General features: G+C 34.0%; 4 protein-coding genes across 6 annotated transcripts; 2 read left to right on the plus strand and 2 right to left on the minus strand.

Moving 5' to 3' along the window:
- The first annotated feature begins 154 nt into the window (after positions 1 to 154).
- On the plus strand, positions 155 to 3,074 carry LOC109594283 (ADP-ribosylation factor-like protein 5A). The gene is made up of 4 exons (XM_020009489.2): positions 155 to 556; positions 617 to 825; positions 1,956 to 2,191; positions 2,669 to 3,074. The coding sequence occupies exons 1-4, from the start codon at positions 511 to 513 to the stop codon at positions 2,715 to 2,717; spliced, it is 540 nt and encodes a 179-aa protein (XP_019865048.1). The 5' UTR covers positions 155 to 510; the 3' UTR covers positions 2,718 to 3,074.
- On the minus strand, positions 3,056 to 4,396 carry LOC126265371 (uncharacterized). Its single transcript, XM_049966544.1, has 3 exons — positions 3,963 to 4,396; positions 3,728 to 3,906; positions 3,056 to 3,672 (listed from the first exon to the last, which is right to left on the minus strand). The coding sequence occupies exons 1-3, from the start codon at positions 4,348 to 4,350 to the stop codon at positions 3,301 to 3,303; spliced, it is 939 nt and encodes a 312-aa protein (XP_049822501.1). The 5' UTR covers positions 4,351 to 4,396; the 3' UTR covers positions 3,056 to 3,300.
- A 648-nt stretch (positions 4,397 to 5,044) lies between these two features.
- LOC109594308 (voltage-gated potassium channel subunit beta-2) lies at positions 5,045 to 27,769 on the plus strand. 3 transcript variants are annotated; one of them, XM_049966271.1, is made up of 12 exons: positions 5,045 to 5,180; positions 10,837 to 11,163; positions 12,479 to 12,642; positions 18,807 to 19,045; positions 19,101 to 19,211; positions 19,268 to 19,364; positions 19,520 to 19,647; positions 20,075 to 20,436; positions 20,494 to 20,703; positions 20,763 to 20,893; positions 22,054 to 23,086; positions 27,509 to 27,769. In XM_049966271.1, exons 2-10 carry the CDS (start codon positions 11,161 to 11,163, stop codon positions 20,862 to 20,864), a joined length of 1,416 nt encoding a protein of 471 aa, XP_049822228.1. In that variant the 5' UTR covers positions 5,045 to 5,180; positions 10,837 to 11,160; the 3' UTR covers positions 20,865 to 20,893; positions 22,054 to 23,086; positions 27,509 to 27,769. The 3 variants fall into 3 exon arrangements, 2 of the variants coding, with proteins under 2 accessions (XP_049822228.1, XP_049822229.1); XM_049966272.1 differs by lacking the exons at positions 5,045 to 5,180; positions 10,837 to 11,163; positions 12,479 to 12,642 and adding exons at positions 14,203 to 14,775; positions 15,402 to 15,681; XR_007547824.1 differs by lacking the exons at positions 5,045 to 5,180; positions 10,837 to 11,163; positions 12,479 to 12,642; ... (6 more) ...; positions 20,763 to 20,893; positions 22,054 to 23,086 and adding an exon at positions 26,243 to 26,525.
- Positions 9,822 to 10,607, minus strand: LOC126265302 (E3 ubiquitin-protein ligase SIAH1B-like). The gene has a single exon (XM_049966277.1). It carries the CDS (start codon positions 10,605 to 10,607, stop codon positions 9,822 to 9,824), a length of 786 nt encoding a protein of 261 aa, XP_049822234.1.
- Positions 27,770 to 27,806: the final 37 nt, after the last annotated feature.

Consider the following 27,806-nt stretch of genomic DNA (forward strand, 5'->3'; position numbering starts at 1 on the left):
AAAGATACAGACCCGTTTTAAAGAACATTTTAACCTAGATCCGACTCTGTGTTGAAGGTTCAATCTGTCACCAATAGAAAGCAGTACTTGGCACTAATTTTATTTAAACATTTGGATTTTAAAGCTCAATGTTAACCATGTAAAAAGAATTGTCTAACACTTGGAATCACGTTTGAACCGATATTCCAACCCAAGGTTGAATCCATGACGTATATAGATTAAACGTCGTGGGAAAGTGCAGTGACGTCACGTCGAGGCGCGTCATTCCATATGATCCCGATCAAATTATGAGCTTTCACAAGTGCAAAGTATGACAGCAGATTGTCAGTAGATTAGTGACCGCAAGGCGACTCAATTAAAGAAAACAGTAAATGAATTAATTGTGGTGTGACAGTGTGTGTATAGTATGTTGCAGAGAACCAGTTAAAATTGTGTGATCAAATCATCAATTTGTGATATTTTTGTTAATAAAGACAGTTGAAACAATCATTGTTAAAACAACTTTCCAAAATGGGATTATTGTTTGCTAAATTGTGGAGCCTTTTTGGCAATGAAGGTAACAACACTTTTTTTAGGTTATATTATTAATTGTACTATTATATTGCATTTTCCCTAGAGCACAAGATTGTTATTGTTGGACTAGACAATGCGGGAAAAACCACAATATTGTACCAATTCTTGATGAACGAAGTAGTTCATACAAGTCCAACAATAGGCTCAAATGTAGAGGAAGTTGTATGGAGAAACATACACTTCTTAATGTGGGACTTGGGTGGACAACAAAGTCTTCGGGCAGCTTGGAGTACTTATTATACTAATACTGAGGTATGCTCCATTTTCGTGATTTTGTTTCCTTCTTGTGCTTCTATTCATACACCAAAAATATACTTAAAATGTGAAATTGAACGAAAATTATAGTTAATTTTAAACCTTGCATGTGAACTCAAACGTATTTTCGACTACAAAGCAAACATATCATTTTTATTCTTTGTTCTAACATAGTAGATGCTGAATATACTTTATTTTAATCTCTCTTCTTAAAATAAGATGTTATTTGAGAACAAATTGGTAAACATGTTTGAGAATTCTTAAGATTAACTTTTTTCGTTATTCGCATGTCTTTGTTTATGAATCACATTATCATTTTTAAACTTACTGATTAATCATGTTTCACTTGTGTCGTGATCCGCAATGGAAATACGTGCACACTGTTTACAGTTCATTAACTGTCAGTGATTAGTTTAATTGTATAATCGAAAAAAAAAAAAAAAAAAAAAATAATAGATTAGGTGAGGTATAAACCAAAAGTATATGAACTTTAGTTAAGATATGTAAGTTTATAACATGCATAGAACTCATTTGATAAAACAAATTAATAATATTAGTAAAGTTTAATTGAAATTGTTGTTTAAAGATCTCAGAAAAACCATTACTAATAAGCAGGTCATGTACAAGGTTAGTTCTTATGGAATTTATAGAAATACAGTTAAATTGTCTAAGGCTTCTGACTTGATACAATTGTAATTGTGTTAGCTCTAATCTTGCTACGTAAAAAATTACAATACGAATTGATAAAAACGTATAAAAAAGTTAGTTTTAATTAAATTTTACGTATAAATGCGACAAAACAGGTTGAATGCAGGAAACACATTTTGACTAGAGTGTGACCTTTAGCATCATCTCTCTGTTTAGGATAGAAAATAGGTTACTACGATTTTATCACATGTGTATCGCAATAAGGACTTGTTAATGCTCTTTTGCTGTTTGAGTATCAATATTTACCATTAGCATAAATATACCTAAATAGATGAATAATGAATTAGTCCTGGTTAATCAATATAGACATAAAATAAGTTTAAATAAATAAAGCTTTCGAATAAATTAAATGAACACAAAATTAGAAATGAAGAAACGAAATGAAACACTGTACGTAATTGTTATTATTACTTTTTTAGTTTGTAATCGTGGTGATAGACTCGACGGACAGAGAGCGACTGTCCATCATCCGCGAGGAGATTTACAAAATGTTGGCGAACGACGAACTTTCGAAAGCGGGAGTTTTAGTGTACGCCAATAAACAGGACGTTAAAGGGTCGATGACGGCCTCAGAAATTTCGAAGGAGCTCGATCTGACATCGATCAAAAAGCAACAGTGGCACATCCAGTCTTGTTGTGCGCTTACAGGAGAAGGGTAAGTAAAACGCACGCGGTACTCAATTGCTTCCACACACTGACTTGATTATGGGAAATATCGTGTACACATAAAGTCAATTTACATTTATGGTCAGTTGTTGCAATTATAACTTCCTATTACTTGCTGAGCTACATACTTCTGGAATGTAAGCAACTTTCTAAATTTCGTCCACTTATACAATTACGTAGACCACTTTTTCTATTTATTATTACATGATTTATGTAATTTGTTTAAAATCAACTTATTCTATAAAATAAATATCGAGATGTATCGAGGTAAGTTGAGTAAAACCAAGAGAAAATGAATATACGTGTTTCAATGACGCTTTTATTACTTAATCTAGCTCGTATGAATGACGTCAATTCGTCGAGTAAATTTTTATGAAATTGCTTATGCAAAAAATGTATCATTATCGCTTTATGTTTTCCATGTGATTTGGTATTGAATAAAATTTAATTTCCTTTTCTTTTTCAGATTATATCAGGGACTGGAGTGGATAGTGAGCAGATTAAAGAAGAAATGACAACATTAGAATATTAGAGAAATAAGGTGAACTTTAAAATTGTAATATAAAGATCATGATAATGGAACAACATATTCTCACATTGAGAATTATTATTACTATTTCCTTATGAAAGGGCAAATAATTCATAATTTCGGCATGTTTATAAAAATTATACATTCTTTTGCTTTTGTAAATATATAAATATATTTTTCGACATTTCGTAATTTAAAATGTAATTTTGTTATCCTGCAATTGTAATTCGTTTACCTCCATTTAATATTCTTTTTGTAAAGTGTTTAGATTTAAGAATATTTTTTTATTTAAGGCTAAAATTGTAAAATAAAAAATACTATTAATAAATTGTATATAAAACAATATATTTTTTATTTAGACCCATTTTTATTGTCTTATTAGGACATCTCTTCCTTCCCCTTAACTCGATAAGAAGTCTAAGTCTACGAAAATAATTAAACTAACAGATCCAGTACATTAAACAAGCAACCGACAAACATTCTAGAGTGGATATGGATGGAGTATCTGACTGACTGACATATAGTAATATTTTTAGATATATTAATCGTTATGAAATAATAGAAATCTACTACTGATCCGTGAAACTTAAATTACAAATAACATTATTAACACTTTGTAAGTTGTTTAGTGTAAAAATATGTATGTCGGTAAATTCATTGAATAAACTTGTAATCAAGTCTTGAGCTAATTTAATTCCATACATTGTGTTGTTTGTATTGTCATCATTTTTGTGTGTTTCCATATTTTTGAGAATGTCATTCGGTACTTTAACACCACAAAAAGTAACCATAGCCAAAAGAGATTTATACGAATTAATTATGAATATTCCTGGAATAATTGGGGTATGTATGTTATAAGATTTGCACGATAATGCAAAGTTTTTGAATAGGTCTTGCGAAAAGCAAGCTTGTGTGAGAACGAAATCAGCACCAGCATCAACCTAAAATTAATAACATTGTACAGTCTAGTACGGATATAATCTTGGTACAAACCACCTTATTTTTAAGATGTAACAAATCTTGATGCTTATTTATGGAATTGGGGTGAATTTGAGGATAACCTGCAACTCCAACACAAAAAATATTCTTATATTCGTTTTTAATAAATTTAACGAAATCTGCGGCGTAAGGAAAATCGCATTTTGAATCGTCCTTTTCCAGAATTTGTGATGGATCTTAAAACAACAACGTGAAGCAAGAGAATCTATCAATAATTTATTGAAAAACTCACCACCTTGCAAGGCTAAAATATTCACAATTCCCACGTCTTTGACATAATTCAAAATTATTTCAGCTTCAGTTCTATTTAAATTTCTTCCAGTAATATGTAAAAGTACATTATAACCCAAACATCCCAAGTGATTTGCTAATGAAATCGCTGGAATAGTATTTGGCGTATTGAAATTCTCTTTAGAGTTTCCCAACCAAGTTACTGAACAAAATTTAACGTTTAGCTTTGACAACAACTCAAAGTCTATTTCTCGATCGGGGCATAACTCCACGGAAACGCTTTTTCCGTCCAAAATTGTTGTTATACTCTTTTGCGCCTTCAATTTTGTCATTCTACTGTTTGATTTTATTGATGGAGATGATTTGTGATCTATTAAAAGTTCTCTCATTTTACCACGGTTGTTTACTGTTCACTTTATGACAATATTATAGACCAAGTAAACTTGTCAGTCAGTTCTTTATATAAATAACGATGATCGATTTAAAGAATGACGTACGCATGTCTGATTTAAAGTAGTACTTTGGGTTGTATACAACCACTGGAGTTTAAATCATTCATCTTAAAAATTGCTTATTATAATAAAGTTTCTGTTGAAGAACTAAGTATAGTAATTATACGCCCTCTCCCCTCCCCTTTAATGTCTACAATATTTAATGCAAGTAGTGAGCTGCCTCATTTTTGTTATGTTATCATTTCTAAATATTCGCATATCGATTAGAATTTAGAAAAATATTTCTCTTGTTCGAGTCACGAGGACAAATTGATTAGGATCAGGACAGGAATAGGGAGGCTAAGGAAAGCCAAGAGGAATTCACTCCGTTACCTGCCTGTCCACAGTCAACTCTCCAGAACGGTCGCGAGATTGCAGTGGCCGCGACTCGCGACGATAGTGGCCTACATCCCTCCTGAAGCCATTGTTCCCGAAGTGACCGGGACGGGCGCTCGCATCGCTCTCCTGCAGCCGACACCGATCCGCAGGAACAACCTGAAAATGAAAATTAGTTATTTTTGAACCCCACAGCGGTAGAGACGTTACACCAACTAAAGCCTACATTTACCCACAATGACGCTAAAGCATTGCCCGTTGCTTAGATCAGACTTTACCGGTGTTGGACCCAATCCCGTGTAATTTTTTCATGTGTTTGTTTTATTTGACAACCTTGACCCTAGAGACCCGACTGTTTCTAACCTATTTGTCGAGCCATGGACAAGACTAAGGTATATGGGTGTTGAGTGTTTCCCACCGTACTTGAATCTATCCCTGTTTAAATGAATGTTCCATTTTTCAGTTTGATTTTTGACCCATATTTGATTTTACTAATGCATGAAAATAAATGTTGTATGCATTCTCTAGATTTGTTTCATTTTTTGCATTTTACATTTTCCATTTTTGTGTAGTTCTTAGTCTTGTTGTTGTTGTTGTTGTTGTTACTGTTGTTGTCATTAAGTACCACATGTAACTGAAGAATAAAGCAAATCAAATGAAAATGTTCCCATGGTCAAAGTCGTGACAATATGTCTGTTTTCTGAAAAGAAACTTGATAATCAAAATAAAAAACGGCAGATTAATATGAATGTCGTAAAATTGTCGTGACTTTATGTGAAAAAAACGCTGAAATTCGAAAATCATCAACAGGTCATGACAAAAAGGGTTTGTAATTATTTAATGTTATTATTTGTTACATAAAATAAAAGAAATTTGTTGTTTCAATCATAGCAAAAATTTTGGCAATTATATATAAAAGTTGCGTGTAAAATGGTGTCTTGAGGTTCTAATTTAGAATATGTTTATATGTATATAAATCTGATTAAAACTTAGATAATCAACAACAAAATGCATCAGGATTGTTAAGAGTATTGGTGAAAGAAAATTACACTACAAAAGTTTTAGTATATTTTAGAGAGTGATTTGAATACTTAGTAGAATATAAAATTTTGAAGAAAATAAACAATATGAAAATTATTGTTTTTGTTACATAATTTGCACAGGTTTGACCGTATTAATTTACAAAGGACAAAATCTTGTAACGGATATTTCCTTTCTGCATCGGATTTGTTGACCTGGTGTAAAGCATTGAGGTGTATAGGCTTGGGTACGATGACCATCAATAAAATTAACATGGAAATAATAAAATCCATCCGACTACGTTTGAAGAATATGAAAAAGAAGCAGGAGGGGCGGCGAGAGACAAAAAAGAAGAGGAACGTTTTTTTTTTTTAATATTTTTAATCGAAACGTCGATGACACTGTGGCTACTAAATAAATAAATGTCACTCGTGTGTTCTTGGTCCAAAAGTGAGAAAACATTGAACGTCGTAATCCTTAAAATTAGGAAAATCATTAAGATTTATATATACAATTTTGTATTATGGGAATATCTTGTAAGTATAAACTATTGTGACTCAATATTCTTAAAATAGTAATGTGTTATTGAATTTTCAATCTCTTTCTTATTCATTGTGTGTAGTTGTGTGAACACGCGAGCCCAACTTTTTCAACATCATTGCGTGGAAAAATAAATGATACTTTCAAAGTGACGTGTTTAATCAGTTCTCCTGTAACATTCATTTCTACCAATATTAAATCCTGTTTTAAGGCTACACTTGTATGTTAAATATAATTTAAATTGCTCATCTAATGTCAAATTAAAGCACTACCAAAATATCTTGAGAAAAACAATATTATTAATGTTACACTTTAGGCTTGGCATGATCATCCAAGAATAGAGTTATTTAAAGTCACGTCCTTCGTTTTAAGCATGGGATTTTCTCTTCGAATAATAGACAAATGAAATGTGTGAAGAAATAAAACATAAAAAATGTTTAAGGAACAGCGGTTCAACATTACATTGAGAACGTCCAACGCGTCAGAAAGTTTGGAACATAGTCAAATAATTGTATTACAATGCTAATTTTGCGAACGCTAATGACTCAATTTATACCACGAAGGTTGTAATAACAAATAAGTTAATGCTCACCAAATTACATTGCCATTGACGTGTGCTTTCGATAAACATGAAATGTGTGATGCACATATCAAAAAATGAAGTTCAAATTATTATCCGATTTTAAGCACCAAAGCAATATTGAATAGAGGACCTTTTATTAAAAAAATGTTGATTTCGATAAACGGAATCGATTCGTAGTGGTTCACTTCAATGCCTGTCCAATTAATAAAAATAAACAAATAATTAATTAAATGAAAAGTAATTGCAGCACTTTGTTACGTGACACTTGAAAAATTTGTTTGTTTCCAACGTTGAGAATAAAAAAGACCTTTCCAATTGTATGAGTTATTTTCCTATGACGATTTATTACTGCTATTTATAAGACTACAATACACCTCTATTTTTTGTCACAAATATATTTTCTAATATTTTTAGAATCACAAATATTTATGTTTATTTTTATATTTTGTTTACCTACTTCAAATACTGTTTCGCTGGAAAAGTATAGTAATACCCATGTGGGTAAGACGTATTTAAATAGGTGTGTGCAATGGTCTCACGTTATATGGGTTAGTGTTTACGTATCGATTAGACAACTGACCAACAATGCCCAGATCAAAAGTGGAACATAAAATGTAAAGTAACCAAATTTTTATTGATCTTTTAGAGACGTGGACCATTAGAATTGTCATAAAATGAAAAGTTGGCACACCTTCAAAAAATTGTCCTTCAGCAAAGAGTTGCTTGAATTATTTTACTGCGTTATAAAATAGTTTTTCAATAAATTATTATACCATTTGTACATAAGGTGATTCAGACTTTGTCAAATCACAATCATCATTGAGATGAAGATGTTGTGGAAACATCAACAAGAGAGATGGAGTTGAATGATATTTATTTATCCATAATAAGGTTTTACTGATCTTTAATGTCCAACTCGTTTGATAGAAGAAGTTTTTAAATGAAATTGTCATAAGTGACTTTTGTCTAAAAATATATTATTTAGGTTGTAGTTTTGTCCAAAGACACGTATAGAATATCAAGTGGGATAAACAAATGATGGTCAAGGGTCTTTCGAATCCGTCCCTTTATATATCCTCGGGTTAGTTGAACGAGAAATGGATATTGCGTGAAATACGTGAAATTGTCGCAGAATCTTTGACCACATCAATATATCAAAACTAATGCTGCAAAAACGATTTGAATATCTGAGAAGATTTCTTTTCGTATAATTCTATTGAGAGGATGAGTGGAATAAATAGTTTATCACAATCATCACTGTACAGATTAAAATAATAGAATACGGGAGCAGTTCTAAAGGACTTAATGAATTTTCTAAAAATGGATAAACACTAAAATATTGAGTTGGTTGAGAATTGGTTAAAAAAATTCAAGTGGTTTCAAATGATCGTTGACTGAATGTGTGTGGGTCATGAGTACATTTTAATCAAGTGTTTGGTCATGTTTTGCCATAACAAAACCAAATTTTTACATCGACTCGTACTATTGAAAAAACAGTTAATGTTTCATATTTGAGAGTAAAAAGCTAAAACAAAGAAGATTGGGTCCAGTTTCAAATAAAATAAAAATGAAAGGATAATTTTTATTGTTTCATTCTACTGTTAAAAATTAAAGTTCGAACTGTTTCCTCGTTCATTTCAAAGTTAACTTGTCGGATTATTCAGTGGTAAAAGATTTGTTGACAATAAGGAGAAGAACTAAATATGTTTAGTGGCAACTATAAATAAATAATGTAACAATTCATTTAATTAATATTTCAGTAGACATTATCGATTTGTTGAAAAGAATTCATTTTGCACAATGTTTTTAATTCAATTTAAATATTCCGAAATTCCTTTACGACTTTGCAGGATCGAACGAATATTGGATTGGAAATTTGTCTGAAACTTTCGACGTTTCACAAAAATTAACCTTTTTCAAGGAAAATATTTCTTTTATATTTCTCATGTTTGAGCATTAAATTAGATACATATAAACTAAATTACACACGACATATATTAATCTGAAAGAAATTCAGTAACAATTCATAAAACAACAACAACGTAGAATAGAAAAAATAGAAGTAAATGGAGGGTCATAGGTTGGTTAGAACGTTTGGAATACCACTGTTAAATATCAAACCATAATCGTTGGTGAAGAGAAGTTGTAGTCGTTAATTAGAATTTCAAATTAACTTAATAAGAGTAATTCCTTAGAGCAGTTCGCAGTGTCATATTCGTGCAGAGCCATTATATTAAAACATTGTTAAGAGGAGTTACTTGAAATTTATTACTTTGAAAATGTGTGTTGGCGTAAACGTGGAATTTATTTCCCTGTCCTGACTTCTCTCGTTTTGCAGAGGTCCTTTCTAGTTAAACAACTCGATCATGTCCACTCTTAAGTACCACTACAAAGTACTGTCATTTGTTATTAACAATCAATTCTCATTCTGCCGTTGTTATTTTAAAATCATGTGAAAGAAGTAAAACAAGTACAAAATGTCGAAGTTTCCTGCAGTAATGTGGCAGTGGCGGACTGAAGTTAATGCAGAAAGACAAAGGACGATATTTGAATAGTTGGATGGAAATTCCACAGTCGCATTTTCCGTCAGATTAAAATGTACATAATCAGGATAAATTGTCACTCAAAACAGTGGCTTTGACTGGAACCCGGATTACGATTATAAGCAGTGAGAATGTACGACAAAATGTCCCACAAATCAGACATCTCTCCTATTTCAGTTCTGTTAACAATATAAAAATTGTAACACAATTTCTAATTATTTTATTTATGAATTTGTGTAGGCACATTTATATTATCTATGCTTGATTGAATAGCACATTTAAAATAAAACAATCAAATGTGTATGTAATAAAAATGTATTTAAAAGTCGTGCACAATGAAAAGATCTTTAATACATTCCACCTTGGAAAAATCTTTCGTTTTGATATATATCAAACTTATAAACTAGAGAATAGTTGCAGGCAGCCTGCTGATCTAAAATGTGAATTGGGAATCCAACGGCATTATTTGACGCATGATTAGTTGTAAATTCCCGAAAGGTGATGCATTTGCCAACGGCTCCCATAATTTTCAAATTGGTGCAACTTAATATATCGATTTTAAAAGTGTAATCAAGTTTGGAATCGAAGAACGACACCACATCCACTCCTACACTTGCAATCGACTTCTCAATTACAAGAATGAAGTAATTCCCAAAGGCTGTGTACACGTATTTCCAAATGTTGTTGTTGTTGTCTGTCCAATTATCTAGATATTGAAGTTCCGCAACATCAAGTTGTTTCACTGTGTGGGATTCAGTGTGCAGCAGATGATCGCTGAGGCTGTATCTGTTCCCGACCCATTCACACTCGGGACCAAAAGGGCATCCTGTCTCGACACTTGCTGGTCGGAAGCTGCAGCTTTTCTCGTGCAATACTATTTTGGCTCCTAATTGTTGAACGTCACATCCGAGATCGTTAAAATTACATCTAAATGTTAATTTATCGTGAATGGCTTCCAGGGGAAAGTTCCTTGTGAACACTTTGTGGCCCTTACACAAAGGGCACTTCTTTACAATGTGAAAGCAGGAGTCGCACAAGTTGTGGCCGGTTGCACACATCCTTATGGGCGGTCGCATATAACAAATGCAGATGATGCATTCGAATTTCGCAGCAATTTCTGAATTTAAGTCCATGTCTGGTTGAATTTGCGTTATTTTCGTAACACGACGAAGGGAGATGTGCGTACAATAAATAGTCCAAACGCAGGTGCTCCAGGTATTATAATAATATGAGTAAATCTAATCCTTTTATTACTTCTTAGTAAACGTAATTGCTTTTCCTTTGGTAATTTAATAGTATTAAGGTGTAATGTGTAATGTGTAATGAAGTGAGAAGGATAACGAAAAGTGTCCTCTATTCCAGAGACTCGTATCGTGGTAGAGCGTTGAGCGTCGCCACCCTTCCAAACTGGCCCATCAATTTTGGATATCGTACCCGCCGCCGGGGGCGGGCAGCTCCACCGGTTCCAAAGACAAGGAGAAGGACAAGTTGCAGGAGGAGGAGAAGCGTGCCACCAGCAGGGAGCAACGCCAAGCTGAGTACGACGCCGCTGTTAAGGTTAGAGCACCTCCACCACCACACCACACTGCACCACCTGAGCGGTCGGCCACTAACATTACTACTTCTATGACTACTTCTACTTCTACTTCTGTCTAAACTCTCTCACACTCACTGGCTTTGCGGTCCATGGTATGTTCGCTTCGAATTCTCTGTGTACGTAGTGTTGCTGCTAGAGTAGGCTTTCAGCTTCGACTTTAGGTCCATGTTTAGTATATTATGCTCCACATTTTATTTATTTCGGATAAATCGGTTGAAGCATTAAATATGTGCATTGAGAATTTTGATAAAAATGTAATTATTAAATCTGTCTTATTCAAAAATTTGATTTCTCCATTAATATTTAGTTTGGAAATAAAAGTACGACATGCGCAATACTGTTAAAGCATATAAAACATTAACGAACTCTCTGTCTCTGCATACAAACTAGTCCGTTAATGTGATATTCACAAATGCGCATGAAATTACTACTTATTTATTCACGTAACAATTATACGGTTACGCAACGCGATCTATATTTCCGCTCACAATGGAGCTGTTTTTTCAAAAATTCAGCAGTGCAGCTCCGTCCTGCTAAAACTAACAAAAATGTCTGTCTGACATGTTTGGTACGGTGCTTTGGCTGTGTATGAAAGATTTAAGCTGCAAACAAAGAATACTGTTTCGAGTCGCGACTTGTTTACACTTTTGGGACGCGATCAAAGTGACTCAATGTATGAATCGGTCCTGTTGCATTGCAGGAGCAGCACAGATCTCAACGGGAACACAACGAGATCAGACAGCTGGATAACGACCTTCTGCTGCAGAGACAATCCAATCGGGACAGGGAAACGAAACACAAAGTAAATTAGTCTAACTAATAACCGTTTTAATGTTGTATGAACGAACGAACGGGATACTCGTACTGTATTCTTCCACCTTTGTTCCCGGACAATCGAATACATATCGTTACTTGTTAGAATAAAAGAACTTTTCGTTCCTCCCTTTAGGACGAGACTTTATGGACAATAGGGCATGTCTGTAGTTACACGCACTTCTGCTCGAGCAAACCTTGGTGTAGATTTAGTGCTTCATTTTAATCGTTTAAAAAGCATCTGTAGAAATGAACAATTAATATTATTAAGAAAAACATTGTAGGAATAAATTGATGTTGAATATTGAGAAATATTCTTCATCTTCAGTAATATTTAGAAAATAAAAGCCAGTTAAGCAGTTTAGAGGTAAATGTCAAAGCACAGAAATGGACAACGGAATTTTGCATCAACGATTTGGAACAGGATTAGGATTTATAGTATTTTTCTGTGATTAGAATGCGAATTTGTGAATAGCATGTTGAACCCCTTAATCATAGATAGATATAAAAGATCGTAACTGAACCCGCAAACTATACAATCAATCGGTGTTTTTAATCGCATAGTTTCCTGAAACGAACGGTGTTACGTTGCAGGAACACCACAGGTCTCAGCGGGAACAGTGGGAGATCAGACAGCTGGATAACGACCTGCTGCAACAGCGACAATCAGAGCGGGAACGTGAAACGAAACAAAAAGAATTAGCGGAACAGAGACTTCTTTTAGCCGACGACCACGATGACCCCACTCTGAAATCTCTGTAAGTCACTTTTAATTTTATACCTCAATAATAATACTCTCCTCCAATCTTAAAATAATTATAATAAAACCAAACAAATTTACTTTCATTTAAATTATCTCTACTAAACCCTTATAAATCCTTATAAAAAAATAACATATAATATTAACAGTTTCAATATTTCACCGATGAATTTTTCTAATTTTACAACATCCCTTCTTTCTTTTACAAAGACGACTGACGTTTACTTCAACAGGGTATATTTGAAGTGGAAGAGAATAAGTGTTGTTGCGACGTATGAAATGTAACACACCCATCTATGTTTTCACGTGAATATAAAAGTGTCGCCAAGTTATAAACAGTTCATCTTTAAATTGAAAATAAATAGAAATCGATCACACTTTTATGTGTTTTCATTTCACTCATATTTAGGTATTTACGTAACAAATATTTGCTTACTTTTCACCAAATCTATCCACGAAATAGCAAGAAAATGTCTCGAGGAGCGTTAAATGCAGCTCATTTCACTTTATGTTAATAATTAATCATTAACGAATTTATACAAAATGAACTTAGTCTTTTTCATTTTTATAACAAAAATTAGGTAATATTATCGGCACTGCTGCACCGCTACTTTAAAATTGATCGTGATCTGAGCATTGTCAGAGAAAATAGAATCCATCGGGCTCAACTCGTATTATAACGTCGATGTTGGAAAGCAATTTATTTTATAATAAGTCTTCTTCCCTTTATGGCTCGATGCCACGATTGGAAAGTCGTCTTCTTGATAAAAATTATATATTGTATTAGGAGACTGATCAAATAACACCTCCTTGGCCCTTTCTTTATCGTTTCCACAATGAGTCCGTTGATAAGCTTTTTGCTGACTCAGAAACAGTATTGCAATAAATGTGACGAACCGTTCCAAAAATGTTAATTTTGGGGAAAACGTATTTCCCTATTGGGCACAGCATCTCCGGCATCGAGATGTCCCGCTTACCGGTTCCGCAGCAGTTTGCAAACTGCAGTGCGGCGGCCTGTAAAGGCGTATCGATGCCGGTTTGCCGTCTTGACGTCACGCGTCGCTCCGTGACGTCACCAGGCGGTCCCTTAAGTGGCATCGTGTTCACGCAACCCTTCTTCGCCTGTCCACGTCCGGAGTGCCTCGCTGCGGATGCTCTTCAGAGCTCCACTAATGCTGATGGTGATGTTATGTACGGTTCATAACTTTTTACTTACTTACATCAGTATGAACGTGAACGAATGAAAATACATTTATCAACAATGTGTTTAACATTACCACGACATTTATCATAATTATGATATTTTACACAAAAACTAATAGTAAAAATATACGCAACTTATTTCAGGAAATTTGAACAAACAGACCTTGACACAAAATCTGCCACCAAGTGTACTTACTTCTTCACACATTCAAATAAATGATTCTGAAAATGACTGACTCCATTGAAACTTGAATTATCTTAAAAGTAGTTTATTATTTATAGAGTACTCAGTGTCGGAAAAGAGCGTTGAATTAAATTATAAAGACGCGTCGAACATACATACCTCCATCAGATTCAAAAGATCGCGCCGTCTCCTCCCCATAGAGCGGCATCGTGTCATCGTGCAGCTTACAGAGCGCCGAACAGCGCAAACGGCGAACGGCGCGTTTCAGCGTCAGCGGGAGAGAAGAGTCCTGACAAGCTGAAAAGCTCTCGGAACCGGTTCGGCCTTAGTCGTGTCGCGCAGCGTATAACTGCAATGACGACACACAACTGCCCATATTATAACATCGTCCCTGTAACAACAGTTAATTTTATTATTAAAATGGTGTGATTAATATTATGTTTTCAATAAATTAACGAAACGACGAAGGTTGTGAGAAGGGAAGAAGTTCGCGAGTTCATATTTCCCCGTATAGGTTATAAAGGTTTAAATAATTAGCTAACGACTAGTGAAAGAGTAGTGATAAAGATATTTTAAGTTAAGCAATAGCGACCGTTCTACTCCATTTACCATAGTTCTTCCGTTTAAAAGATAGTGTGATATTCGTAGTTCCAGTTTTCTACCCGAAATCTCTCTCGTCATTCGATAAAGGATTCGTGTCAAACTTTTACAATGATATGTTTCATTTCAGTACATAAGAATGAGGTTAGTTAGTTAGTTAGTTAGTTATTATTTTTGTTTGTATTTTGAATGACTGCCAAACGCCATCAAAAATAACCAATCCAAAATACCACTTCGACTTCCTAAATTTGTTAAAATGTATTCTTGTCCTGCGACATGGTCCTTTCCAGCAAGTGCTTCAGCTTTCAACTTGCAGGTGTTGTTTTTGTTTACTAATTAAAATCAATAATCCTCAAGTCACCCTATCTACCCTAACGATCTCTAACATAAATGAAAAATGACTTCAAATCAAAGAACTTTGCCAAACCCTTTGTCAAAGTTCTTTGATTAATGTGCACACGAAATGTTTCACTTTTATACTGTTGTTTTTAGATAGACAAGTTAGATATTTATAAAATGTTGGATTAAAAATTTAATGCCATATTATTTTAAATGGATTATTAACATGTTCATAAACAAATTTTATGTCAATGAATCGGAGGCATTAGTTCATTATTTTTGTTTATTTGAAAATCAAACAACGATTCTGCAATTGTAGTGAAAGAGTGAAATAAAAATATCCCTCCAATAAAATGTTATGGGCTCAAGAATACATTTGCTCGTTTCAAGTTGGCAGTTAGTTAGCGTGTTAATGGGTTTCTCTCTTTTAGTGGTATTTGATCCAGAAGAAGGACGAAAATTGCTTGCCTTATTCAAAAGATACCTTGTAGTGCCTACTGCTGCTTTAAAAAGACAGATTTAAACGATTCCGCAATAAGTCGTCAATACCAATAATCCTGAGTGATATTATTATTAGTTAGAAAAATCGAGCTATTACCAATTCTAAGTACATAAGATGTCTCACGTTGCTTTATGTAATTATACCAACAACGATAATAATAATAATGACAACATTAGTGAAGATTCCAGCCAATTGCCCACAATTTATAGGTAAATGTTACAATCCTTTTATTTGCATGCTCTTCTCATTTCTATTTGCATATTATGATTATTTTCTTTTCGACTTGAATAATTTCACATTTCTCTTCCCAATTTTAACACTTCTATTTTAAGACTTGACCACAAATCTATTCATAGCTCACACTTAATATCCCAATTTATTTTTATTTCTGCCAATTTTATTTTTCAACAATTCTTCATATTTCTTTTGTATTTCTTCAATTAGGTAAATAGAAAAATATGGAGTAGACAATTTAATATGAAATGAAACATTCATGAGACTATAAAGCACATGTAAAAACGAGCTTTCACATTAGATAGGTAGATAGATTTTTACTTTCTAATTTATTTCATTAACTATAAATGTAACAAAGTCCCAGTTTTCCAAAGAAAAAGTGACGGGAGACAGAAAATTTCATTAAGCGAGTAGTGAAAGGTTTGAGACAGTGGATACCAAATAAAATACATGTGTTGTATGGTAACAGTCGATATTTACACTGTGTTGAAGGAATTGATCTGATATGTTTGATTTGGAGATACGCTGATCTAAATCACTTGTAAGACATTTAACGTTAAACAAATAGTCAGTGTTTTGTTTGGAAGATTAATCTGTTTGCAGGAATTTCTTTTACAATACAATATCGTGAAAATATTGGTTTTTCATTAATAAATAAAACATTGAGTGTGTTATAAATATCTTCTTTGAACAGAATTGGGTCTATTCTTGAAATACTTGTTTGTATTTATTATTAGAGTGTTAAATATTCATTTATTCTTTCATAATTGACCGTTTATCAATTTGGAATATTCATTGCAAAATAAATAATTCTATAGAAGGACAATAATAGAAATAAGTTTGGTAAATTTCAAAGAATAAATTCATTCTTCATTAAAAGTATTCTATTGAATCTCGTAAGACATAAACTGTTGAAATGAACCACAGCACAAATACAATAAAATAATTCTTCTCAAACAAATACAAATTAAGGTTGGCTTTCGTATTGATTTTACACATTAATAAATGCAATAGATTACATTTAAACAACACAAATAATCAATATTTATTATCATTGATCCTTTTCCGTCTTTAAAAGGAAATACACAACGTAAATAACAATGTGACAACAGTGAGTAAAACATAGCAATGGCATCAGGTAATATTATTTGTAGAGTGTGCAAATAAACCATATTTGTGGAGAGAGTTGGAGAATTGCACCGTAGTGAGCTTTGTATTAAGTAAAGTATATGTGTAAGCATGTTAATATTCTATAAATTGAAATTAACATAATGCCCTGTTAAATATCCTGATATGATATTCTTTTATCAAGTTGTGCAGAAAGAAATTGTTTCCATTGTGAGTAGCAAGCAACGGCAGGAAATATAAAGCAAGAATATTTAAATTTCCGCTGATGTTTTATGAGCAGTATGCCATTGCCAAACCGCAGTACAGTATGTTAAGTTAATCCAGACTATTAACATTTTCGATCAGTGCCATCCTGGTCGGTTAGGACTCAGTGTTCGGTTCATTTTAATGAACTGCACCAACATTTGTGGAACATTTCGAATAAATAATTATCGCTTTAAACTTCATTTTAAGTTTGTTCTCGGTTCTTCTCTTCTTTTATAAAAAGTAAGTGTAAAATCCTATTTCTATTTATTGTTATTCAGCAACAGAACTGTTACTCTCAATGCGGTTATTTTCAACTGAAATAGTTTTCATTAATAAGTTTCAGATTGGAAAATAAATGAGGTGCACATCTGCTGTTTAAAATTATATTACTCTAAATTATGAGCTGCACGTTTAAATGCGACATTTCAATTTAAATGGACTTGATTTAGTTTTATTTTTCACATATAAATTTAATAAAATAGAAGAAGAAGCATAAATGAACAAATAACCATTTAATACGTAATGTGTAAAGCTTTAAAAACATTTATTGAAGGGACTATTTGACGTGAAAGAAACGATGTAAATTTAGAAAAATGGTTGTCATTAAAATAACAAGTCGCGTTTCAGAATGACACCGCTAACACGGCTTGAAAAAGTTATTCATATTGAAATGGTCGGAGGAGAGTATGCAATAAAAACGAAAAGATTGAAATAAATAAACGCGAAGCTTTACATGAAGAACGCTTGAACTGATATAATGACCTCGTCCTGAGGAGTAATTATTTTCAGGTGTCGGGCACAGATAGCGGTGCTCCCGACTCAAGAAGGTGTGTGTCATCATATTCTTCCTAATTGCTGCGAATTTAACATCCGACTGGCTTCAATTACTTTGACCCTTGATTGCTGCCTTAATCGCTTCTGACCGAAATCACTGAAATAATTTATTAAAATTAGTAAAATTACATATTATGTAAAAAAGTAGAAAGATATTCAATATAAAATTAATCAAAATAAATAAAATATTCTACTTTGATGTTCGATATTTCATCAAAAAGATATTAGAGGTGAAATTTTATCAGAATCTATGTTCATTCAATTCCTGAATTTACCATCTGAAACCATAAATGATTTCATAAAAATGTTGATGACGTGAATGTGATGTTACATTCGGAAAAAGCCAAAGTTTTAAAAATATTTGATGAGAACCGAAACCGGCCCTAATCTTGGCAAACATTCTTTCCAATTTATAATCCAATCAGGACACGCGTAGATAACGCAGTTTTATTGCACTCCGCAGACACAGAATTTTGATTCGCTACATTTAGTCCCATCATTTATTCTTTCGAACAGTAAATCACTGCCGATAAAAATAGTGTGTTGGATGTCGCGAATTAGAGCATATAATTAAGAGATACGAGTTGGGAGGCTGCTTTAAATTCATCCCAATCCAATCAATATTTTTAACCACTTTTCAAATTATACGCAAGAAAAAAGGAAACAATTTCAAAGTAGTAAATAATTGATAAATGGACTGAATTGACTGTCACAACTAATGGGTTATATGGAGAGAAGATAGACGAGCGTTGAATTACAACACATAAGAGGATTAAACAGAAACCTTCCAAACAGATTTTGCACGATCCAATTTGAGTGCCTTACTTAAATCTTTGGTTGGCAGTAAAGCATAAAATTTCACGATCATCAGGGTGTTTATTTGTAATTTCAGGTGTCGGGCGCCGATAGCAAGTTTGGACTGCATGGAGGAATTTAGCGCCGGAAGCGCTCTGAGCGCACTGGGCGATCGACCCGGTGACGGCATTTCCAAGGAGCAACTGCTGCTCAGCGGTCTGACCCACACCGCCCCTGCGGCACCCCTTCAACTGGCGCGACAGACCTCCGTGACACCCGGTCTCAGGTACAGAAACATGGGCAAGAGCGGACTCAGAGTCTCCAACATCGGATTAGGTACATTAGATTCGATCGTTCAGTTACATCGTTTCATATTGATGATCTCTTTCAGGGACTTGGCCCACGTTCAGTCCCAATGTGACTGAGGAACAGGCTGAGCAGATCATCACGTTGGCTGTGGAAAGCGGGATTAACGTGTTCGACCTGTCCGAAGCGCACTCAGGTGAGATTTGTGTTGCTGTCGACGCGACTTTGTTTCACATTTATGTTCAACTGCAGGTACAAGAGCAGAAGTGGAACTTGGCCGGATACTGCAGAGAAGGGGATGGAAACGAACCAGCTTTATCGTCACCACCAAGATTTATTGGAGTACCAGGTGAGTGTCTGTCTGTTTTACTATTTTACATATTTCTTTCTTATTTCACCTGTTTTTATCTATTTTCATTTTTACCTCTATAGACGTGGAAACGAAGTACCAGTGAAGGTATTTTGTAAGAAAAATGTATGTAACGTAAAATTTGTTGGTTACAGGTCTGAGGAAAGGGGCCTCTCTCGGAAACATATCATAGAAAGTGTAAAGGCGAGTCTCCTACGTCTGCAGCTGTCGTACATCGACGTCGTCATCGTCCACAAAGCTGATCCCATGTGTCCCATGGAAGGTACATATTAAATCACACTTTTATTTTACACTTTGATAATAGACAAAAATTACAAATTATCGAAATAGAAACGTTATAATAATCTGCAATTATTCTTAAACACATTATTTTGTATTGATGAGAAATGAATTCCTAATGAATCTCACATTTACCATAATGAACAAACAGTCCGTTTAATGGGACCACCAAAATCCGCACTGCGACCGAATTCTCAACATTGCCTTGCGTGGGTGGGATTCATGAAAGATCCCATCCAATTCAATTAACTTCTGAGGATCTTGATAATTAATTCGTGATTAGGAAATTTCTATTAAATTTTTATAAATTTATTATAAAAATATCTTTGTGTTTATAAAGAAAGCTTAATTGAAATGTTTTTTATAATGATTCATCACTTCACCACCGTTGGTATTAATTGAATTTTTAGAAGTGGTGCGAGCCATGCACTATGTGATATCTCAGGGATGGGTAATGTATTGGGGGACGGCCCGATGGTCGCCGGTGGAAGTCATGGAAGCCTACACCAACTGTCGCCAGTTCAACTGCGTAACACCAATTGTGGAACAAGCCGAATACCACATGTTCTGTCGCGAAAAAACGGAACTCTACATGCCCGAACTGTACAACAAAATCGGTGTGGGTCTCATGGCTTGGTCGCCCATCTCCATGGGCTTCTCTCAGGGTAAAGACGACGGGAGCAGCATCCAGCTGTTTTCCAGAGCCAGTTTCCGGAACAAGTACAGCTCCTTCTCTTGGACCGAAGATGAAACTGCGGCCGCAAACAAAGAAGTAACCGCTACGAAGCTGTGCACCGCAAGATAATATAACAATTTCGGTTTTTTTCAGGGTTACAGTTGGATGAAGGACAGAATTCAGCCGGAGGAGACCAGAAGACACTCGGAGCGAATCAGAGAACTGAACGCGTTGGCCGAAAGACTCGGCTGTTCCCTCACCCAGCTTGCTGTGGCGTGGTGCTTGAAGAACGAATCCGTGCAATGCTTGTTGTTGGGAGCCAGTTCCACCGATCAACTTTACGACAGTATACAGTCATTACAAGTGAGTGCAGTCTGTTGAATAGTTGTCGTTATTCACATGTACAACAACTTATGTTTCAGTTAATTCCTAAGCTTAACACCAACATGATTGCCGAAATCGAACGCATCTTAGAAAATAAGCCAACTCGACCTCCCATGGTATCAACGTTGGCGCTTAGATGACAATCAATGTGCCCCCCTGGATCCATCAGGTAATTTATGGTCAATTCTTTCATAGACGTCAAACAGGAATTGTATCAATAGTATATATACAATTACATATATTTTCATTTTATACTAATCATGTCAAAACTAAATGAGTTTATTCATTTTGAAGAGTAAGTATCTTCTTGATCTTGAAAATTACTCAAAATGTCTCGATTCTTTTTAAAAATTCACTGCATTAACTTTAAAATAGGTAGAAAAGGTTAGGTTCAGTTTTGGTGAATTTTTAAAAAGAATCGATGTTGTTATTTACTAGAGTAGAAGTTGCTGATACTGATTTGATTTTGTACTACATACAAATGTTGAGAAAAAAATAGTGAAGATACTTTTATGGTATGTACAGTTTATTGCTCGACACTTAAAACGCTTTTGGAAGAATCCCGCAGAAATTAATTATTTAATTGTTTGTTACGATCAAGGTACGCATATCAATGTACTAAATGGACAATCAATCAGAGGTGTCAATCCTCTGTTCATTTGAGTTGATAAATGTTTACCTTGAATTTTGCGAGCGCAGATGCTTTTAACATAAAGCTTAAAACTTCATTCAAACTTTAAGGACATCGTTCTTTAGTATTTACTCCATTGACTCGAGTTTAAGAAAGCGAAGGCTTCGAATTGTAGAATTTTGGCAGTGGTAAACTTTATAAAAACTCACAAAATACATCGCTTGGTTAACACGTGCTACATTGTATCTACTCCGATTGTTTAACATCATTGCATGTGTATTTGATTGAGACAAAATTATAATTATATTCCTTTTACAAATTCGACGTTCGAGTTTGTCAAATACACAAAAATACACTCTTGAACAACAATTATTGAAGTGTTATTCGATTTTTAGTCATATGAAACAAATTTAATAGAGGATGGATAGAAGAAACCTAATGAACTTTAAGTGTTATATTCATCAGCAGTAAATGAATCAAAGTTGCATTTAATTATGAAATTCGTCACGTTGTATTGTGTCTCTCTGTATGAAATAATAATAACAACAATAATTTTGTTCAGGAGATTACGATCAGGACTTTATTTTGTAATTACTTATTCAAAATCACGATTGTAACAATTATATCACAAACAAAAGGATAATTACAAAATAGGAAAGGATTGTCTACCGTTTATAACGAAGCCTTTGCCTTTGCAGCGGTGGACAGGGAGGCACGAGCAACGCGGAGAGCCCGAAAGGAGACGATCTGAGCAACGCGGACACGGAACCAAAAGAGAGCCAGAAACTGCCGTTCTGTGAGATTCAGTGACAAAAGGTTACCGAGTTTGTAAAAACTCGTAAAATAAAAACTCCAGACGAAAAGCCGGCCAAAGAGAAGGTGCGGTGGTCGTACAGTCCGGAAGAAGGGCCCAAGTGCACCACGGAGCCGTTCGTCAGCAAAAAGAAGGACAAGAAAGCGGCGCACAGTCCGGTGCAAGTATGAAACTCACAAATTCACGAAATCCTGATCTGAGGTGACTCTTTTGCTGGAATACGCACGTATTCCCTTTGTCTGTGCGTCCAAGTCGCGGACAGGACCGACTTTCGCTACATGGCATCCTCCTCCCCACAATATCAATATCTTATTCGGTGCTCGTAACACTCATACACAAACATCTAATTTATATTTATTCTGTATGTGTACTTCCAGTTTGACAAGAAATGATCGATTCTTTACCATTTCCTTACTACATTAAACAAACACTTACTGAAGAATGAAAAAGTATCGCTTCGAAGAGCAAATCAGTATTAATAATAAGTTTGTGGGTAAATAGTTGAACAGCTCTGTTACATTTCCATTTGGCAAATTATTCTAGTCATGGTAGTAAACATAATAAGTTATATGAAAGACGAATGAAAATTAATTTTAAGTGAAGCGGACGGAATACATCAAACTTGGGTGTAAAACTCGTGAGGAGCGTTTGACAGAATGTTTTTACTGTTACTACTTCAACTAAATCACCAACGCAAAGTGTTTTGCTTTGAAATCACTTTCACAACAGTGATTACCTTAATACGTTCCGTACTAATTTGGAAAAGAACAGAACCAATATTCAATTGCAGACAATAATTAAAAGTATATTCAAATCGTACTGTTGTACTGTTGTACTGTTGTGCTGTCGACTCGAGTGAAGATCAAAACTTAGAAAGTACTAAGTACTAGAACAACAACTGTGATTTTGGATGTGAGGTATGGACTTTTATAAACGTTAGTGTGCATTAGTTGTAAGCATCAAATGGAAATGTAAGAGACATCGTAGAGTAAAATACTTCCAAAAGACCATGTTGCCTAACGTAAGTTGCAAATTAGAGTTTTCTGAAAGTATGGCGTGTAAATTTTGCACAAGAAATACGAAAGCATACCGTTTCAAGAAACACTGCGCCGCAAAATGGACCAAATCTTTTGATCGTGTGTGAGTTAAAATTTCCGAGTGGCGTTCGAACGGTATGCTTGGAAGTTTCGAGTAGAGCTTGAAATGCTTCTAAAACTGTGACTTAAATAAAATAGTGCAAAAAGCGGCCATATCTCGAATTACCTATGTTTTAAATTAAAACTTAACAGCGATATTTGTACATAGAAAATCGTATAAAGCATTTAAATTGTATAAATGAAAGTCTCTACAATATTTTCTCGCAATACTTTATACATATATATATATATATATATATCTAACGATAATAAACTTTTTAATTCACATGACCAACATTTCTGTTGAGAAATACGTCATTTAGTACTTAAGAAGCGTTTACAATATGAATGCACGTCTCAAAAATTTTACTATATACTATACAATAATGTATAATATTCACTTCGACTTAGAACTAAAGATGTACAACTTGAATTCGGTGACTATTGCGTCGGTCGACTCGACTCTGCTCTCCTCTTCTCTTCCCCCAATTCAATTTGATTACGTCCATTCCACTGTTGGGCTGAATCGATGCGATGCATTGGTCGATAATAATGCGGATTGTTAATATTTCTTTTGACTATTCATTTGTTTTCGTACGATAGTGCCAAGAAATATTCGCAACAGTAATATTATGGTAGGCATATTTTTAAGTAGCATTAGTTTCTTGTTAAGGAATTTTATTTAGGAGCTGTCCAATTTACGGTTACCCCTCGAATTTAGCGTACGCTGAGACACTTGAACAATGTTTGTTGCTTCGCAAGTAACGCAAGAAAATGTCCCCATTTCCTGCTGAAGGAAACAATGGCAACGCTTAATAATAGTGAGATTATATTTTACAGAGCGTCCCCAAAGTGCTCAACGTTTAATGAACGGTTTTAAAACAAAATTATATTTACATTCAACAAGAACAAAATCTATATTTACTAATTTCAATATGTCTAAAATTGTGTCTAAAACACCAATAAAATTTTGCTTAATCTTCATAGTTTCTACATCAGTTTTCAGATGTGATAATTTTTAACGTCTGAACGTTATTTAGAAAGACGAAACTGAAATCAAAATATTGAATTGTTAGTTCATTATAATAATTTGAATGGTTGTGTTCCTTTAGTGCATTCGTTATTATTCTACGTGCCTTAATATTTCTCTAGATGACGACGTTCAGTATTTTTGTAGAATTCGACTCATTCCTAATAGCAATGAGCAATGAGCAATGAGCAATGAGCAATGAGCAATGAGCTAAATTTCGGGGGACAAGCTTGCAAGCTTTTGTAGTCTTAGATAAAATTCCAGTTATCGATTTTTTAAAACGATATATTGTATCTAATCTCTATTACGCTCAGTCTGTTATACATTGTATATTTTATTTTTTAGAGTTACATCACATTGTTAAATTTTCTAGTTATTATCATTGTTTTATGCGGAAAGCATACTACAATATGTGATTACACTACTCTTAGACTTTGTAGATACATTTACTATCGATCCTGACAGGTCAGGAATTAAATAATCCCAAATCGGGGCTTTACACCAACAAATCTGTCACATATCTAGACCAGCAATAATCTGACTTGACGAGTGATTGTTGATTGTTTTTCACTCTGCTTTAGGCGGGAGTCACAACATCGGGAACGTTCCAAACATATCAGTAAACCGTGTCAATTTCCTAATAATTCCTAAATAATCAGAACATTTTCAGAACGAGGAGAATTTAAAGTAACATTCCTCGATCTCAGCTTTCTACTCACTCTAATTGGGCACATTCTAATTTTCGACGTACACAACGTCTTACTTTCATATAATGGAACATTGATCAGAGAACGTTACAACGATGTAATTGGCAGATCTCGGACGGACGGAGTCTGTAATTATTGGTAAATATATTTGCACAAATTGCCCAAATGTTTGTACAAAGTATCCATTATCGAAGAGAAAGCCTCAACTCCACCATGTTGTGACTGTCTGTCTGTTACAAGTGCTTTCGTAAACCATTTTAATCCCGATAATAAGTCGTAAAACCCCGATTTGTACCACCAATAAAAATGGAATCTGGTAAAATAAATATGTCCTATTGTTACTGTTGACTTATGTACAATCCATATAGTTTATGTCAGCCAAATTCTCGTCATCCTCATTTCCAATCAGATATTTATTTTACCACGACTTGTAATAAAAAGGGGCGCAAAGGCCTATTTGTTATGTACATAAATTCTAGCCAGAATATAGCTCAATCATGACGTCTTGAGAAACAGTTGTTTTTAAGAGTTTTTTAATCTTGTAAATACGTTCAAGGCTTTTAGACAATTTTAATACCTAATACTAATGGAAATTAAATTATAAAACTACGTCTGGAGTTCGTTGTTCGGAAACCAGTATCGAACAAAGAATTATATTATTTCGTTTCCATTGTTGTAGTAAATACGACAAAATCACCTTCGCCTGTTTTCGAAACGCAATAAATTCAAAATTCAATGCAACTATGCGAGACGCAAATACTTTTACACGTTGCGATACGTTTCCTACTTTGAAACAACAATATGTTTTCGATATTTTTTGGAACCGTAAAGATATTTTCGTCGGAGCAACTGTTATCGAGTCCACCAATTCATTTACACAAACATATTAGATAATTTATTATCCACCGAGTAAAAAACGGTGGAACTTTTCAAGACGTTATCTCGTTTGATTATGAACAAAACTGCGATTTCAATCTACGTCTGAGTTTTTCCAAAACCTCAGATGCATTGTGCAATACTGTAAGCTTATTTTTTTTCTTAAAAAATATTAACCAATTGAATTACAGTTGTTATTTTTATTACCCAACCCAACCCAACCCAACCCATTTCTTCTTACCTTTTTTATAACAAATGGACAATTTAAATCAAGTTGAGCATTTAATAAAAAATAAAAGGCAGGTTTATGTTTTTAAGGTGACTTCCGGAAGACCGGAAAGGCACGGATTTTATTGTTACCGGCGACCAGGAAGGAAACAAGCAGTGATACAATTAAAAAGAAGTGCGAAGCGGTGCGGCGCGGTGAATGTTCAGCCTCGATCGTAATTTTGATGTATTTTCGGTCAGTCGAGCGACGACGTTCTTCTCAGATGGACACATCGATACCGATCCATTTGTAAAATGTTGCGCGTTTTCGGCATAGTTTGTCTTCTCCTCTTAATGATGGTTTATTGTGTGTGTGGATACTCAATCGCCTCTGATCACAGTAAGTATTATTCCGCACTCTCTTTGAATCAACTGAACCTATTTTATTATTTCTTTCCTCCTTCTTTCTCCTTAAACACAAACTATTCACTCGAACTAGAACTGGAACTGATGTTACCTCACTTCACAAATGTGTTAATTTTATAAGTATAGAACGTCAATTGAGAACATACGCATAATTATCTATGGTACGTATAAATTTTGTACTCTACGTTGCCTTCTTGTGAATATTATAATAATATGCTGACTGTTAACGTAAATTTCGATAAGAAGAAAACAAAACATGAATAATAAAAATAATCTAAATATCCCACATATAATTTTTACATTGATTCCTTAAAAACAAACTTGTAACAATTAATTATTCAGAATATTTAAAAATGGATGTGAATACATCAAACTGTTGTGATATACAGAAATAACAAAATTCATCGAGAATATTCTGTGGTACGTGGATGGGATAAACCGGAATTAATTATAATTTTTTCCGCGATACACATTTCGAAAATATTGAAGTAAATTCCAAATGATGCAATTGTGTATAAAACCATTTCAAAAGTGTGACCTTAAGATATGTATTCGCCAACGTAGTACATAAATCTATTGCTCAACGATAAGTTTTACATTCGGGTCTGTTGTAAACGCTTCTTGACAATTTATTTATTGTATTTCCCCATCCGTTTCAATATGATACTCATATTCTTATCTTTCTAAGAACGGATGTTGTTTCTGTCTGTCTTCAGTGGTTTCTCCAACAAATACACCCACTGTGAAACACCGTGTTCTTAGAACTCATTCTGCTAGTTTAATTATTATTTTTGATTTCATTTTTAAAAGATATAAACACTTTTATTTTTGTAATTTACTTACAAATATATATATATATCGGTTATCATGTTTATTCATACATGCTAATATGTGTACACATTGCTCAAAAACGATACGTTTACATTAAACCAATCAACTTAATTGCATTTGTTTCAGTTATAGATACGAATTATTTGAACCAGGCCAACAATCCTTCGATAGAATATAAATACGTGGTAAAAGCAATCGTCCCGAAGGACAACCGATGGTGGAGAAGAGGAACGCACAGATTGTACGCCGACGTTTCTGAACCGAAAATTATAGAAGCATAATATATGTCTAGTACGATCGTTTTATAAAAACCTAGTCGAGATTTTGGACTGAATAAATTATTGACTTAATTTTATTTTATTTTATTTAATAAATGTGTCTTTTGTATGTTGACGTTTCATTTTAATTGTTATCCCTTTTCCTT

The sequence above is a fragment of the Aethina tumida genome, chromosome 4, assembly GCF_024364675.1.
Source record: "Aethina tumida isolate Nest 87 chromosome 4, icAetTumi1.1, whole genome shotgun sequence".
NCBI lineage: Eukaryota > Metazoa > Arthropoda > Insecta > Coleoptera > Nitidulidae > Aethina > Aethina tumida.